General features: G+C 33.8%; 1 protein-coding gene across 1 annotated transcript; it reads right to left on the reverse strand.

Moving 5' to 3' along the window:
- Positions 1-3,167: 3,167 nt before the first annotated feature.
- LOC110867008 lies at positions 3,168-3,638 on the reverse strand. Its single transcript, XM_022116157.1, has one exon. It carries the CDS (start codon positions 3,636-3,638, stop codon positions 3,168-3,170), a length of 471 nt encoding a protein of 156 aa, XP_021971849.1.
- Positions 3,639-13,544: the final 9,906 nt, after the last annotated feature.

Below are 13,544 nucleotides of genomic sequence, written 5' to 3' on the forward strand. Positions count from 1 at the left end.
TGTCCGCTGGACACGCCCCCGTGCCCGTCTGACACTATCTCTCTTCATTAATTGTAATTCGCAATTACAATTAATGCGCCTGCTGTACTTTCACCACGCCCCCGTGCTCACTGGACACGGCCCCGTGGTGGGCAATAGAATCTTCTACAGGTTTGTCTTTTCTGCTGTTTCTTGGGCACGGCCCCGTGCTGGCTGAGCACGGGGCGTGTTCAGGCTTCTGTTTTCTCTTCTTTGCTTGGGGAGATGCCGTTGAGGGTTCGGGCAGTCTACTTTTATTCCTTTTCTTGTATTTATGTTAGAATTAGCTGTCTTTTTGCTTCTTTTGTGAATTTGAGCTCATTTCATCCTGAAAATACAAAAGGAAGACAAAAACACTCTTTTTCCAACATTAGTACTTAAAAAGGGTTAGTTTTATGCCTTAATTGATGTCATTTATATGTTGCATTTTACACACATCACACCTCATTTAGGGCTATGTTAGAAATGACTGTTTATCAGTTTTTGTATAAAGATTTTGTAAGATTATGATGTTTAGTATAGTTTCAGTTGGTATTCTTGACATTGAAAAAGATTAGACATATAATTTTAGTCTTCCACAGATTGAGTTATAATATTTTGGGTCTTTGACATGTTATGTATGTTCATATCCTGATTACTTATGTTACAAGAATTATTGATCAGTTTTGGTCTTTCACATTCTTGTTGATCATATTAAATGTTACTCCAATTGTCATAACGAATTATTATAAATTCTGGTGTGAAATTATTCATTGTGGTTTGCACTTTGGTAGTTTAGATGATACATTTGTGTTTTCAAGTCTTTGTTTGTATTGTTGTCATTATGTTGAAAACTTTTGTACATTATCTACTGTTTTACTCTATTAGTTATACTCTTTTTAATTTAGATATATAGAATAACCTTTTGACATTTTATTCTGTTATTTATTAATGATATTCATAGTATTTTCTATGATAGTTCAAAGTTAGAAGGATGTATGGGTTTGCTTGTTACATGGACGACAACAGAAGGAAATGTTTAGTTAGTATTTTAATCTCCGTTATGGCGAATTTAGTTTTCTTTACAATATCATATTAGACGGTTTCTAATTTTAATTTATTTATACATAGGTTCTCCCATAAAAATATAAACAATGGATTAAAGAGTTTAACTATCCAGTTGGCTTTGTCAAAGTGCGGACAACTAATGGCCAGGTGTTTGAAGTCAAGGTATATGATTTAGGAAACTTCTATTATTTCTACAATGGGTGGTATTCTGTAGTTGAAACTTTGAAACTACAATCTGGATCGTGGCTCGTATTTTAGTATGAAGAAGCATTAGAAAGTTTCCGGATATTTTATTTCTATGACAATATTGAATTTGTTCCATCTGATTATTTTTACTACAGACCCAATGGCGCTTTTGATAAACCTGATGCTATGGTATGTAGTTCACAACTCATTATATTTATTATGGTTTGTTATTTATTGGTTTTTAGTATATGAAATTACTAATATTTATTTTTTTCTCGTTGTAGCATATCAATCGTTTATTTGTACATCACAAGATGGACAATACCATTCCAAACTATCTGGTTCCTATTAGAGGTCATGGGAAGCATAAATTGTTTGTTCGAATGGATGTGATTGACAATCAGCTTTACATAACAACTGGATGGGATCGAATTAAGAGGAAGTTGTCAATAAGTGCTGAACATCTGCTTGTGTTTGAAATGATTGATCTTCATACTTTTGATATGTCCGTTTTCAATTGTTCCAAGAATGCTGATTTAGTGTTGCCACCGGAATTATATGTTGCTATTAAGGAAGAAGTCGTAGAAGAGGTTATCAGTATTTCTGATGGTGAAGATGTGGATGACGTGACTAAGGGCAATGAAGCTGATATGCTCCCTGTAAACCCGAACGACGAAACTATACCAGTAGTTTTCCGTCTGGACAATCATTTTGTAAGTTTTTGTAACCAAAAACTACTAACAGGACCTTAGGATGTATTAACCATATTATAATACTATCTTTGTTAACATTATTTGTTGTTTGTTACAGCGCATTCGTAAACCTCTCGCTAAAAAACTTGGCTTGGATAGGAAGAGGAGTTTAAAGATTGTAGATGATGCTGGTAATGTTTGGGATGTTCGAATTGGTATCGAGTCTCCTGATGGTCGGTTTTACATAAAAGACATGAAACAGTTTGTGAAGGATAAAAAGATGGTTCCTCGTGAAGAGTTTACCCTTAAGTTCGTCATGGGTAAAGGTATTTTTCTGTTCGACTGAATGGTTGTGGGGCCTCTGCGGATAATGTTATGATGTACGGAAACAATGTTTTTTGTTTGTGGTTGTTTGTTTGCTTAAAACTCTTTTGTAATAGTTGATAGTGTAGTTTTGACCCTGGTGGTATGAAGGGTGTATGTACAGATAAGTTTTTGGTTGCATATGTTACTGAAACACCGCAGACTATGTATTAAGAACATGTAGTTGTTCCTAATGACTAATGGTTGAAAGTATTACTTGCATTAGTTATTCCTTGTCTTTCATATATATGTTATTCTTATTTGCCTTTGATTGTTTTATAATAGTTAGAGCTATCAATTTTTAAACATGTATACTATTTTTTAAAACAATACACTAAAATAACATCCATAATTATTAGATAAAAGGAACATGTTCATAGGATATTCAAAAGATCATACCACATTACTTCATACATGAAAAGACTTTTGTCCAAAATGCTATTTCTACAACGACTATAGATTTTGTAGAACTTCTTTGTAGACTACGTTAGTCGTGGTTTTACACACTTTTTTCCCATGTCACATATCAGGATCTTCAAACCCCTCCTACTTTTTACTCGAGATACAGCAACGTATAGTTTTCCGTGACTGAAAACCGGACGTGGAAGAAATAGGCCTACATGTTCAAGTGATTGTCCCTGGCTTTTTTGATGGTCATTGCAAAGCATAGAGATAGTAAGAACTGTGTTCGTGCAATTTTCACCGGTAATTTTTATCGGACGGTGTCATTATCAATTTTGAAATCAAAGTATGATGACCTATATTATTTCCGGTAATAATCTTTGCTTCGATTACAAGTTTTCCAAGTTTTGTTACTTGAAGCCGTGTACCGTTACACAGACCATTTGTTTGATCAATGTTTCAAAGTAACATTACCGGAGCTCCAACTTTGAGAACCAATTTATGGTTAGGTAATCCTGACAGATGCAATTTGTTTAACACATCTGGAGGAAACAATGCCATGTTAAGGTCGGTTTGTTCCTCAGGCTCACATAAAGTATCCGAACTGAGATATATCTTCTCTTCACCAGCCATACTATTTAACAGTTCTGTATTTATTGAATCAATAACTTCATTTGTGGGTGCAAGAATGGCTCTTTGTTGGAAATAATTTGAATCGAACAAAAAGTTTTGCATATCCGGATATGTGAATGAGATCAATGAAGATATAGGATTGACTTGATCGAGTATAAGTATATCATCTAGAATTTCAATTTCCACCTCTCCATCATTTGGATCACCAAGTAGACCATCACCAAGCCATAAAATCCATTCAGCAAATTCCTTGGTCTCGTGAAGATTACTTGGTTTGGTACCGACTTTTAACCTCATGTTTTCAGTTAGCTTGAGTAACTGACAATCCTGTCATCTATAAGAAGAATTCAATGAAGAATTTACAATCACGCTTCTGGTACCTTTTGGAATGACTGGAAGGATTTGTCTCAAATCACCGCCAAAAAGAACAATCTTTCCACCAAAAGGCTTGCTCTGCAAGGACGGATTACTGGAACGGGCTATATCTCTCATTGTTCTATCCAGAGCTTCAAAACAATTCTTATGTGTCATTGGCGCTTTATCCCAGGTTATCATCTTAGTTTCTTTTATTAAGCCTCCTAGCTCACTGTTCGGTTCTATAGAGCATATGGAATCCTCGTTAACGTTTATCGGAATTACAAACCTGGAATGAACCGTTCTACCGCCATCTAATAGAAGTGATGCAATACCACTGGATGCAACATTCAAGACAACTTCACCTTTGGAACGTAAAGGCAGCTGCAAATGTTTTCCAGAGAAATGTTTTACCAGTTCCACCGTAACCATATAGAAAGACAACATCTCCAGTTCCTTTAGCAACTGCATTCATGACGGTTTGATACACTTTTCGCTGTTCATCAGTTAAACATTTTAAGGAAGCTGCAAGTTCCTTTTTTAAGCTAGCCCGATCATACGAAAGTTCTTTCATTATCATTTGATTGTTCAATGCTGAAATGTAGTTTTCAGGAACATTTGGCATGTCAAAAAGGCTGGTTAACGTACTCCCATAAGCAAGTAACAATTTTTGGATATGTGATAAGCAAATGTTTTCAATCTCTTCCTCTGGAAGAACCAAATCTAAAAAATAAAACAGATGTTTGATAATTAGATTTTATAAATATTTCATTAGAGTAAGATGGAATCTGAGAATTTATTTAAAGTTTTAAAATTACCAGGAATACCAGTAATCCTCCGTTGCTGATATAATATGTCTTCACACAATAGAGATTTTGTTTGTGTCAAGAAATGACCGGGCCAAGAAATGGAGTTTGACATCAACAGCATTACAAAAAATGTACGCAAGAAATAGAAGTGGACCATGTGCTTGCTTCCGTCATGGCAATTATATACTCAGTATCATCATCCAACAGACCGCGAGTGAAGCATGCCTCTTTAAAGGTATCGTAAATTTTTCCATCAACTGTTTTTATATCATCAAAACTCATTGGTCCTATAACGCGATTCAATAAAATTCTCAAGAAATAACAATCACCAAGTGATGGAGGTACATAATGTATCCTACCAACTGCACCAAAAGGTCTTTTTCTACGTGTCCACTTTCATTCTTTGCGTATCCATACAAAGTATCTGGGGAAGTCTATATACTTCAATGTTCTAGCAAATGCATCCGTTTGGTTACATTTCATCCATTCTGTGAACATAGACATTTTCACAGTTGGGTTACTGACCACGTCACACAAGTTTGAATTATCGTCATAAACAATAGCCTGACCATCTTCGCAATGAAAAGGGAATATTTCAACAGCTGGAAATCAATAGTTTATGTCAAACTTGAAGATTTCCAGGCAGCTTCACATGCTGAAATATATCTACAATCAAGATATGCTTTAACTTCATCTACTTCTGTTTTCTTTGACAGATTTTGATTATTTGTCATTTCCTCGTTTTGATGGTTCACATTAGCAGTTGTGTTACTTTGGTAAACAGAAGCTGTCACTCTATCAGGACCCTTATTAATGTATTTGAACAAATATTTGATGGATCATGTTTGGTTACACCACTCAACATTTATGTGGCATTGATACTTTTTGAGTAGCATAGCATTGTACGGAACTACAAACCTATTGTCAAGCAATACACTGTTTTTTTCTACAGTGTTACGTGTTTGACAACGACGTTAGACAGGATATCCTTCAGAATCAAACAAGTCTCGTCTACATATTTTTTCAGAAACTTCTTCGAACATTTTAAATTAACCATGCATGGACAATAAGGGTTGTCTGTACCACAAGGACCGTGGATCATAAACTTGACAAGTTCATATAGTTCAGCATCCGTTTCTTTGTCGGGTATTTCAGCACTAATAACCAAATCAATTTCTTTAGCAGTTGGAAACTTGCTCTCATCACTTAAGAACAAACATATATGAGTATGAGGTAGACCACGTTTCTGAAATTCGATTGTATAAATAACTGAAATATTACGTCGAAAAAACTGTTAGTAAAAGATTATTTGAGAAATGAATTAAAACATTTTACAATCACTTACTTGCTTGTATCTCACCAAAGAATTTATGTTTCTTGAAATCTTGAATTAGATGATTGATTTTAATCTTGAATAACCGTGCGATAATATCCGGTCTATCTTGAGGGTTCAGCCCTTTGTCTTTTAAACACCTATAAATCTCAGGCCAATTGGGATTACAAGTGACTGTTATGAAGAGATCCGGATATCCTACAGCTTTGTAGATTGCCATAGCATCTAGGTACTTTTGCATCATATATCTCGATCCGCCGGTAAATGATGAAGGTAACAAAATTCGTTTTCCACAATTTGACGCATCGCTTTCTCCACTTTCAACACTTTTATTTAAACTCTTAAAGGTTTGACTTCTAAGTTTCGGTTGTTGTGTCTTTATGTAAGCTAACCGGGCAGATTCTATCATGGTATACGCATCCACCAAAAACTGTTGAAATAGCTTTTAGGCATTGAGTAACAACAAAAATTGGTTGGGTCTGTCTTGTATTCTGTAACTAAAAAATTCTCTCATTGTGGTGCTGGTTCTAAGTATATCACAATCAACTGAAACACCTGTCTAAATCCATCTTCTGCATATGGGAAGATAAGTGGATATTGCAATGCAAGATAAGAGGGATGAAGCTCACTAATTCTCTGAAGACCGTCTGATTTTGTTTGAACTATGATATCCCCTTTATCAAATGCTCCATCAAAATCACCAAGTATTAATGCAGCAATTTCTTCAACAATGGGCAAGTTAAAAATTCTACCATCCTTATCCCTTGTCCCAATGAGCTTGAGTCTTACATTTTGCCAATCGTTTTCTTTAAAACAATCTCGTACTATTCTAAATGACTTCACAAGTGGATTGCAAGAATCCAACATTTTTTTAAGACTGGATATGATGGCAAGATCAAGGTTTTGTTTAGTGCTTGTCTTCGAACCTACATCGACACTGTGTAAAAAATTACATTATTATATATAGGGGATATATATAAAACAGATAACAGAACCAGTATTTAGTGAATGCTTAATTTACCTTACAGCCTTTTGACGGTTAAAATCCTCGTTTTGGGAATCATAAATATAAAGCTGTGAAAATTTGGGCTCTTCACCGTCATTCGGAAGCAGACTACCAATGCGATGGTAATTTTGTCCTTGTAATCCGAAAACGTAAGGACCTTTGGTATTTTGAATACTTTTAGAAACCTTGCCACCAAGGGATGTGAAGGAAAATATCATGTTATATGCTCGAATATTATTCATGAAATTGCGGCTTTCAGGAGTAACTCTTTTGTAAAACTTTTGGAGCAATGGAGGAGGCATAGGTGAGGGAGGCAATTCAACGTCTTTGTTCGAACAACAAAGAGAAAAAGCCGATTTCTTAGAATCCAAATTCCCCCTAAGCATTTCATCTTTCCAAAGGATTGCATGACAGTTAGAAAATACAAAAATAGCATCTCCATGATCAACGTATTCTACAAAATTATATAGACACATAAAAAAGATGATTATATAAGAGAAATATTAGGAGATTAAAGTGTTATCTGGAAACATACTTCGATAGGTTATAGGAGGGTATGTACCTCTTGCAATTCCATAAATCTTTTTTACGATAGAAGATGGTAAACAATCAGAGGAATTGGAATCATCAAAGTTAGACCTTTCACCAGGGTAGGAGTTTTCTTTTCCTTCCGTTTCATTTTGGAAATGACCATTAACATCGGTTGCAACGGGTAGGAGGATAAGCAATACATTAGTCAAATATAGTGAACCGGAAACCTATATTTAGTTTTGCGTTAAAAGTAAACCAAATACCGTTAATGTCTACTACGGAACACTTTGGCAACTGTCGAGAAGTTCTAATATCAAGATTCCGAGGAGTTGGAATATCACTTCGACGGGACCTTACTGTAACGCGATCCACTTGCAAGACAAAATTTACAAATGTTATAAAACATCCATCAACATTCAATGAATGATTAACAGTAATAACAGTGCTCAATTTAAGAAAGTCTATACGGCATATAGTTTGTAATATTTGTTAATGGGCTGCTCTCAATATGATTTGATGATTCAAGCGGTGTGACCATTGAAGATGTCCTCCTTTCATCAGCCACAATAGATAAATCAAATTTACTTATATCCATGGTTTTGAATCTTTGTTTCCTCTTTCTAGAGTCATGAACACCATAATTAGCATCTTCGAATTGTCCTAAAATTGAAACAAAGTGACAAGGTCAAATATGATAGCATACCTTAAAAATACGATTTATAACCTTACCAAGACTGGATGAAGTCAGAGGAATCGTACTAACACATGTTCGATCTAACTTGACAGGCGTGTGACATGTTGTCCAAGATTAATTCCAGCTACAAACACTTACATTTTTTACATAGACATATTAAATAAACAACAACAATCAGTATGTAAGATAATCAGAAAAGTAGCAGTAGAGTTGTTTACCCATATTTTTAGAAGAGGATTCCAACGACATTACACTTTGATTCTGATTTACGGTGGATGGCGAGTAATGTAGAGTTGAGGCTTCATAGACACCTTTTGATGATACTGGTTGGTATATATTAAGAAATAGGTTTCAGCTAATATAACATTACATATATATATATATGTATTATGGAAAAATGACCATAAAAAACATACCCCCATTATCGTTCATAGTAATAGTAACATTGGCTGAAAGTGTATCAATAATAGGAGGTGTCTATACAAAGTGAACCACACCACTGTTTCTACGCTTATTCAGGATAGACTTTTTTTATCTTCCTTGAATCTTTGGACTGTTGGGTACTGCACTGTGGAAGATACTCTCTATCTCTTGGTATAAAATTCTTATTACTCTCCATAACTGTACATATGAATTGGGACAATATGTGTTATTTAGGGCTAGCTACAGGTGATTATTGTAATCACTATCCAAAAAATCATTTTTTTAACAACTATCGGTGATTGAACATCCCCATTTAAAACCTAACTAAATAAAAGAATCAACGTAGACAAATCTATGGTGCATATCTTCATAATAGATTTAAACAAATGCAATAGAAAAACCTACCATTACATGTTCATCGATTGCTACCAAAGTGAGAGGGTGTTCAATTCTAACTTGAGTTTTTGGCGCTGATTTCTGTTCTTGACTTTGATTCAGGCGGGATAGAAGGTATAAGCATAGCCGAGGTAATGAGCTTGTGATTTAAGAAACCTGATTTAAGTTGTGGGCTTTTGTAATGATTTTATGGTTCACAACTTATGGGCCAAAATTATTGAAACCTTTTTGCATTTAATTGCAAAATGCAGCCCAATATGGGGGCCTTTGGTTGATTTTATTTTGTAATGATTTTATTTGTTAGTTACCTTACATACTGGTTGTTGTTTAAAACGTATAAGTAACTTAAATTGAAACAGCGTAATTTATATGGATTTAAATACTACATATTTTTTAATCATCCTTGTCTTGGTTTTACCAATCTATTGGTTCCTACAATGAAGTTACTATAACGTGATCCACACGATTTATATTTGGAGTTGAAGTTTAATGTGTATGAATTATGTGCATGAAGAAACTTATATGGACTTAAATACTACATATTTTTAACCGTCCTTGTCTTGGTTTTATCAATCTATTGGTTCCTACATTAGTTTATAAAAGGGTAGGTTAATATGTATGAATTATATCTTATCATAACGAAAACTGACTTGAACTCAAATGATATAACTTCTTTGACATAAGTTGTGGATATTAACAATTTCTTTGTAATGCGGTTATAAAGTAAACACACATTCAAACATTTTATTAAAAAAGTAGAATTTAGACTACGGCATACTAATATACACATCTCATATACTATATTGCACAAATCAAAACACACATTATAAGCAAAGATTATAGTGCCCAACAGAAAACATAGTTTATAATACAAAAAAGTAAACCACATAACGGTTTACCACATCTTCCATGTTCATAAATTACCAACATCTGACACATACATAACAACTATTTCAGTAGGTTAACTCATACCAACGACATACCAACTTTAAACAAACACATACTTAACTACATACCAAAAACATAGATTCGCTTAAACATCAAAATATAAAGACGTGAAAGGAGCTAAGTGTTAAGCCTAGATGACTTCTTCCGATTCTTTTTGTTGTTATAAGATAGTTCCCCAACATTTTGACCTTCCACCTCCTGTACCGAACGTTTACCATTGGGACTGGTGCCCGAATCCTTCTCGGCTTCGACAACGGAAGAGTCGGCCGTAACAGATACAACATCCTTGAATTAAATCACAAAACAACTACTAAGGTATCAAATAAGGTAATATAATCTACAGACAGGCGAAATGGAAACTATAGAATCCATATTCACCTTTGAAATAGCAGCACCGGCCATCTGTGAGGATTCAGATAATTGAACGGCTTTGAATTTTGAACATTCTTGACTAAACACCTAATATCAAAATATTAGCAAAAGGGAATTCAGCTAAGATATTTAAACTACAAAAATTGGAAACCAAAAATAAATTAGTATAAGATATCCAAAAAGTCTTACCTCATCAGCAACCTTAAGAGCATTACCATTACCAGCAACCAATTCAGCAATTATGTCCGGATCATCACATACTTTTTGGATAGTGTAAACGTGGTAGTCACGGTTAAGGTTGTAATCAGAAACTTCAATTTTAAAAGCCAACTTCTTTTCGACCAACCAAGATATTTCATGTGGAAAACTTTCAGTATCATTGACCTTCACTTGGTGTTCCCTTATATCACTCGCAGTTGAACCAATGATCTTCGTTACATCTTTATCAAACATCACAAAAGACACACTACCAGTTTCATCTTGCACCCTCAAATGTACCTTGAACCTATAATAAATAGTAATTAAATTACAGTCCGAATATAACAAGTAATAAACCTAAAAAGTAACATTAGCTTACTTAATGGTTATCGATGTGCATTCGCATTCGCATTTCGGACAAACCAATGAAGTAGGTGACAGATTCATGACCTCATCAGAAATGGTTTTAGCGTATTGTAAGTATTCAGTTTTAGTCAACACCTTCTTGTTACAGTTTCGACATGCCGGATAAAACCACCCATAGTTTCTTGAACAATTTTGATCGTTGCAACTACCACTCATGACATTACCTATAATATCAAAGATAAAGCTTTATTAACATGCTCAACTGATAAAACATAGAAAACATTAAGAAAATTAAATGCCTATGTATGTATATAGAATTATTCATACGCTTTCAATCTCAATAATCTCATCAACATGTCTCTTAGGAGTCTCAATTAGAAATTCTTGACGGACTGGAAATACGCTCTGAGATGAAAGTATGGTTTGAGAAGAAGAACCACCAGTTTCAAATTGTTTCACTAAAAGACTATAAAATAGAAACACCAGTTAATACTCACACTTGTATCAATAAAAATATGAAAAATATGAAAAATATGAAATATAAATCAGTGGTAGTACCTCCTACGAAGTTCATTAATCTCATCAATTTCTTGGTTGAGAAACATACGAGTTCCAAAATTATCATTCTGAACAGTATATTGTCCTGCACGTAACAATATACATATCCAACAATTCATTACAAGTGTCTACAGAAACAACAAAATGTTCTTAAAAAATGTAACAAATAACACATTGGAAACACTAAAGTAAATTAATCAGTCAAATGTAAATTACCATGCCACTTCTTAATCTTCGCATGATGAATGACAGCCATCGCATTCTCATCCGGAGTGTTTTGAGACAAAAAAAATCATTAAATTGTTGTGCATATCCATTCCATAAAGTACAACGGACTATTTCTCCCCTACAAGAAACTGATATAAAACGGCATTAAAAGTTCCACCAAAATCTATACTGTCTATTAAAACAACACTAATCATTTACAATAAATAATGGCAATGATTTACTGTTTGTTTGTATTAAATGCAAGGAAGAATCTTATATATAAAATAACCTAATCATTGGTTTTGTATTAAATAAAAACAATCATTTAATGAATCTTCATTGCATTAAGTACGATCATAACACACAAACAATTTATATAAATAGCAAAGTAAGATTTACTGCACATCTTGAAGATCCAAATTCATCCTTTTTCTTTCGTTAGGAAAGATTTCCATATCTCCACACCAGACAACAGTTCCAGCAACATCTAAAATAAAAGATAGCAATAATAAGCAGATTCGAAAGGTAGCCAAAATATATATCAGACTATTAGAAACAGTCATACCAACAGTGAGCAGATTCTTTCCTTCTCCTTTAACAATGTCTGAATGTGCCTAATCAACACCTTACCAACCATTCGCATGTGTAACAACCGTACAATAGTAAAAGTTAATCTTGTAATCATGGTTAACAACTTTGTAGAGATCTGTGTTTTCTCCAACACCAAATCTGGAGAGAATAACAATTTCATCCTCATGAAGTTGTGAGATAAACACAGGTATCAATGGAGCCTTAATAACAGCATGAATCTTAGTACCCTGACCAAATAAGTGAAATCGGATACTTTAGAAACAAACAAACAAACAGTACCTCGTAAAAATATAAAAAATACTCAGCTATGGTAACATATGAAGGATCAAAAACCAAACAATATTCGTGTTTGTTTCATTATGCCTAACCCTAAAACAAACAAACAAACAGTAACTCGCAAAAATATGAAAAATACTCAGTTATTGTAACATATCAAGGATCAAAAACCAACCAAACATTATTTGTCTTTGTTTCATTATACCTAACCCTAAATTACACAAAACACAAAATATATATAACCGTATAAGAATAAGAAATCTAAAATAAGAGAAACAAAACACAAACCCTAGAACACAAAATATACAAAATATACTCAGCTATCATCTTTGTTTCCAATATTTTGGTTTAGGGTTTATGATTTTAGATTTCTTAAACGGTCATAAAAAGAGTATAAACCCTAGAACAGTCAAATAACATAATCAACGCTTTACAAATACTAATACCTTCTCATCGAGCAAGTTCAGGTCCATCCGAAAAGACTGACACCATTTTCGGATGATTCGACACTTGATATTCCACATATCTTTGGCCGGATTCAAAACGTCTATGAAAGTGAGTGACAAAGATGGTGATTCACCTCCGGATTGCTTTGCCTTCGACATGGTTCGTATGGAAGTTTTGTAAAGAAACCCTAGAATTTCGCCTGTGAAGAAGAAAGAGAGAGATGGAGGATATAATGTGAAGAAGAAAGAGAGAGATGGAGGATATGATGATAGGTCAGATGCATAAAATGCACAAAACAACTCCCCATGCAATTTTGAAATTCCCTCATAATCTCAAATAAAAATCAGATTATTATATATTATATTATTTAGATTTAGATTTATTATTTATAGATTTATATATATATATATATATATATATATATATATATATCCGAATTATGACATCAGCATGGACAACGTGGCATATCTCAGAGGTTGACACGTAAGCAAATCGAGGTCAGCGCTAATATCCTTTTATATATAGTAATATATATATATATATATATATATATATATATATATATATATATATATATATACGGTTAGGATTTAGAGAAAACGAGGGAAAGTGTGAGAACGGTGAGAACGGTTATGGATCGTCAGATCAAAACAATCTATGGACTAGATTGGCGCGGTGACGGTTTCGTAAATAA

Source organism: Helianthus annuus, chromosome 17 (genome assembly GCF_002127325.2).
Source record: "Helianthus annuus cultivar XRQ/B chromosome 17, HanXRQr2.0-SUNRISE, whole genome shotgun sequence".
Classification (NCBI taxonomy): domain Eukaryota; kingdom Viridiplantae; phylum Streptophyta; class Magnoliopsida; order Asterales; family Asteraceae; genus Helianthus; species Helianthus annuus.

Bases quoted from the DNA above. Each gene is read 5' to 3' on its own strand.
- LOC110867008 (XM_022116157.1), bottom strand. From the start codon at position 3,638: ATGAGGTTAAAAGTCGGTACCAAACCAAGTAATCTTCACGAGACCAAG.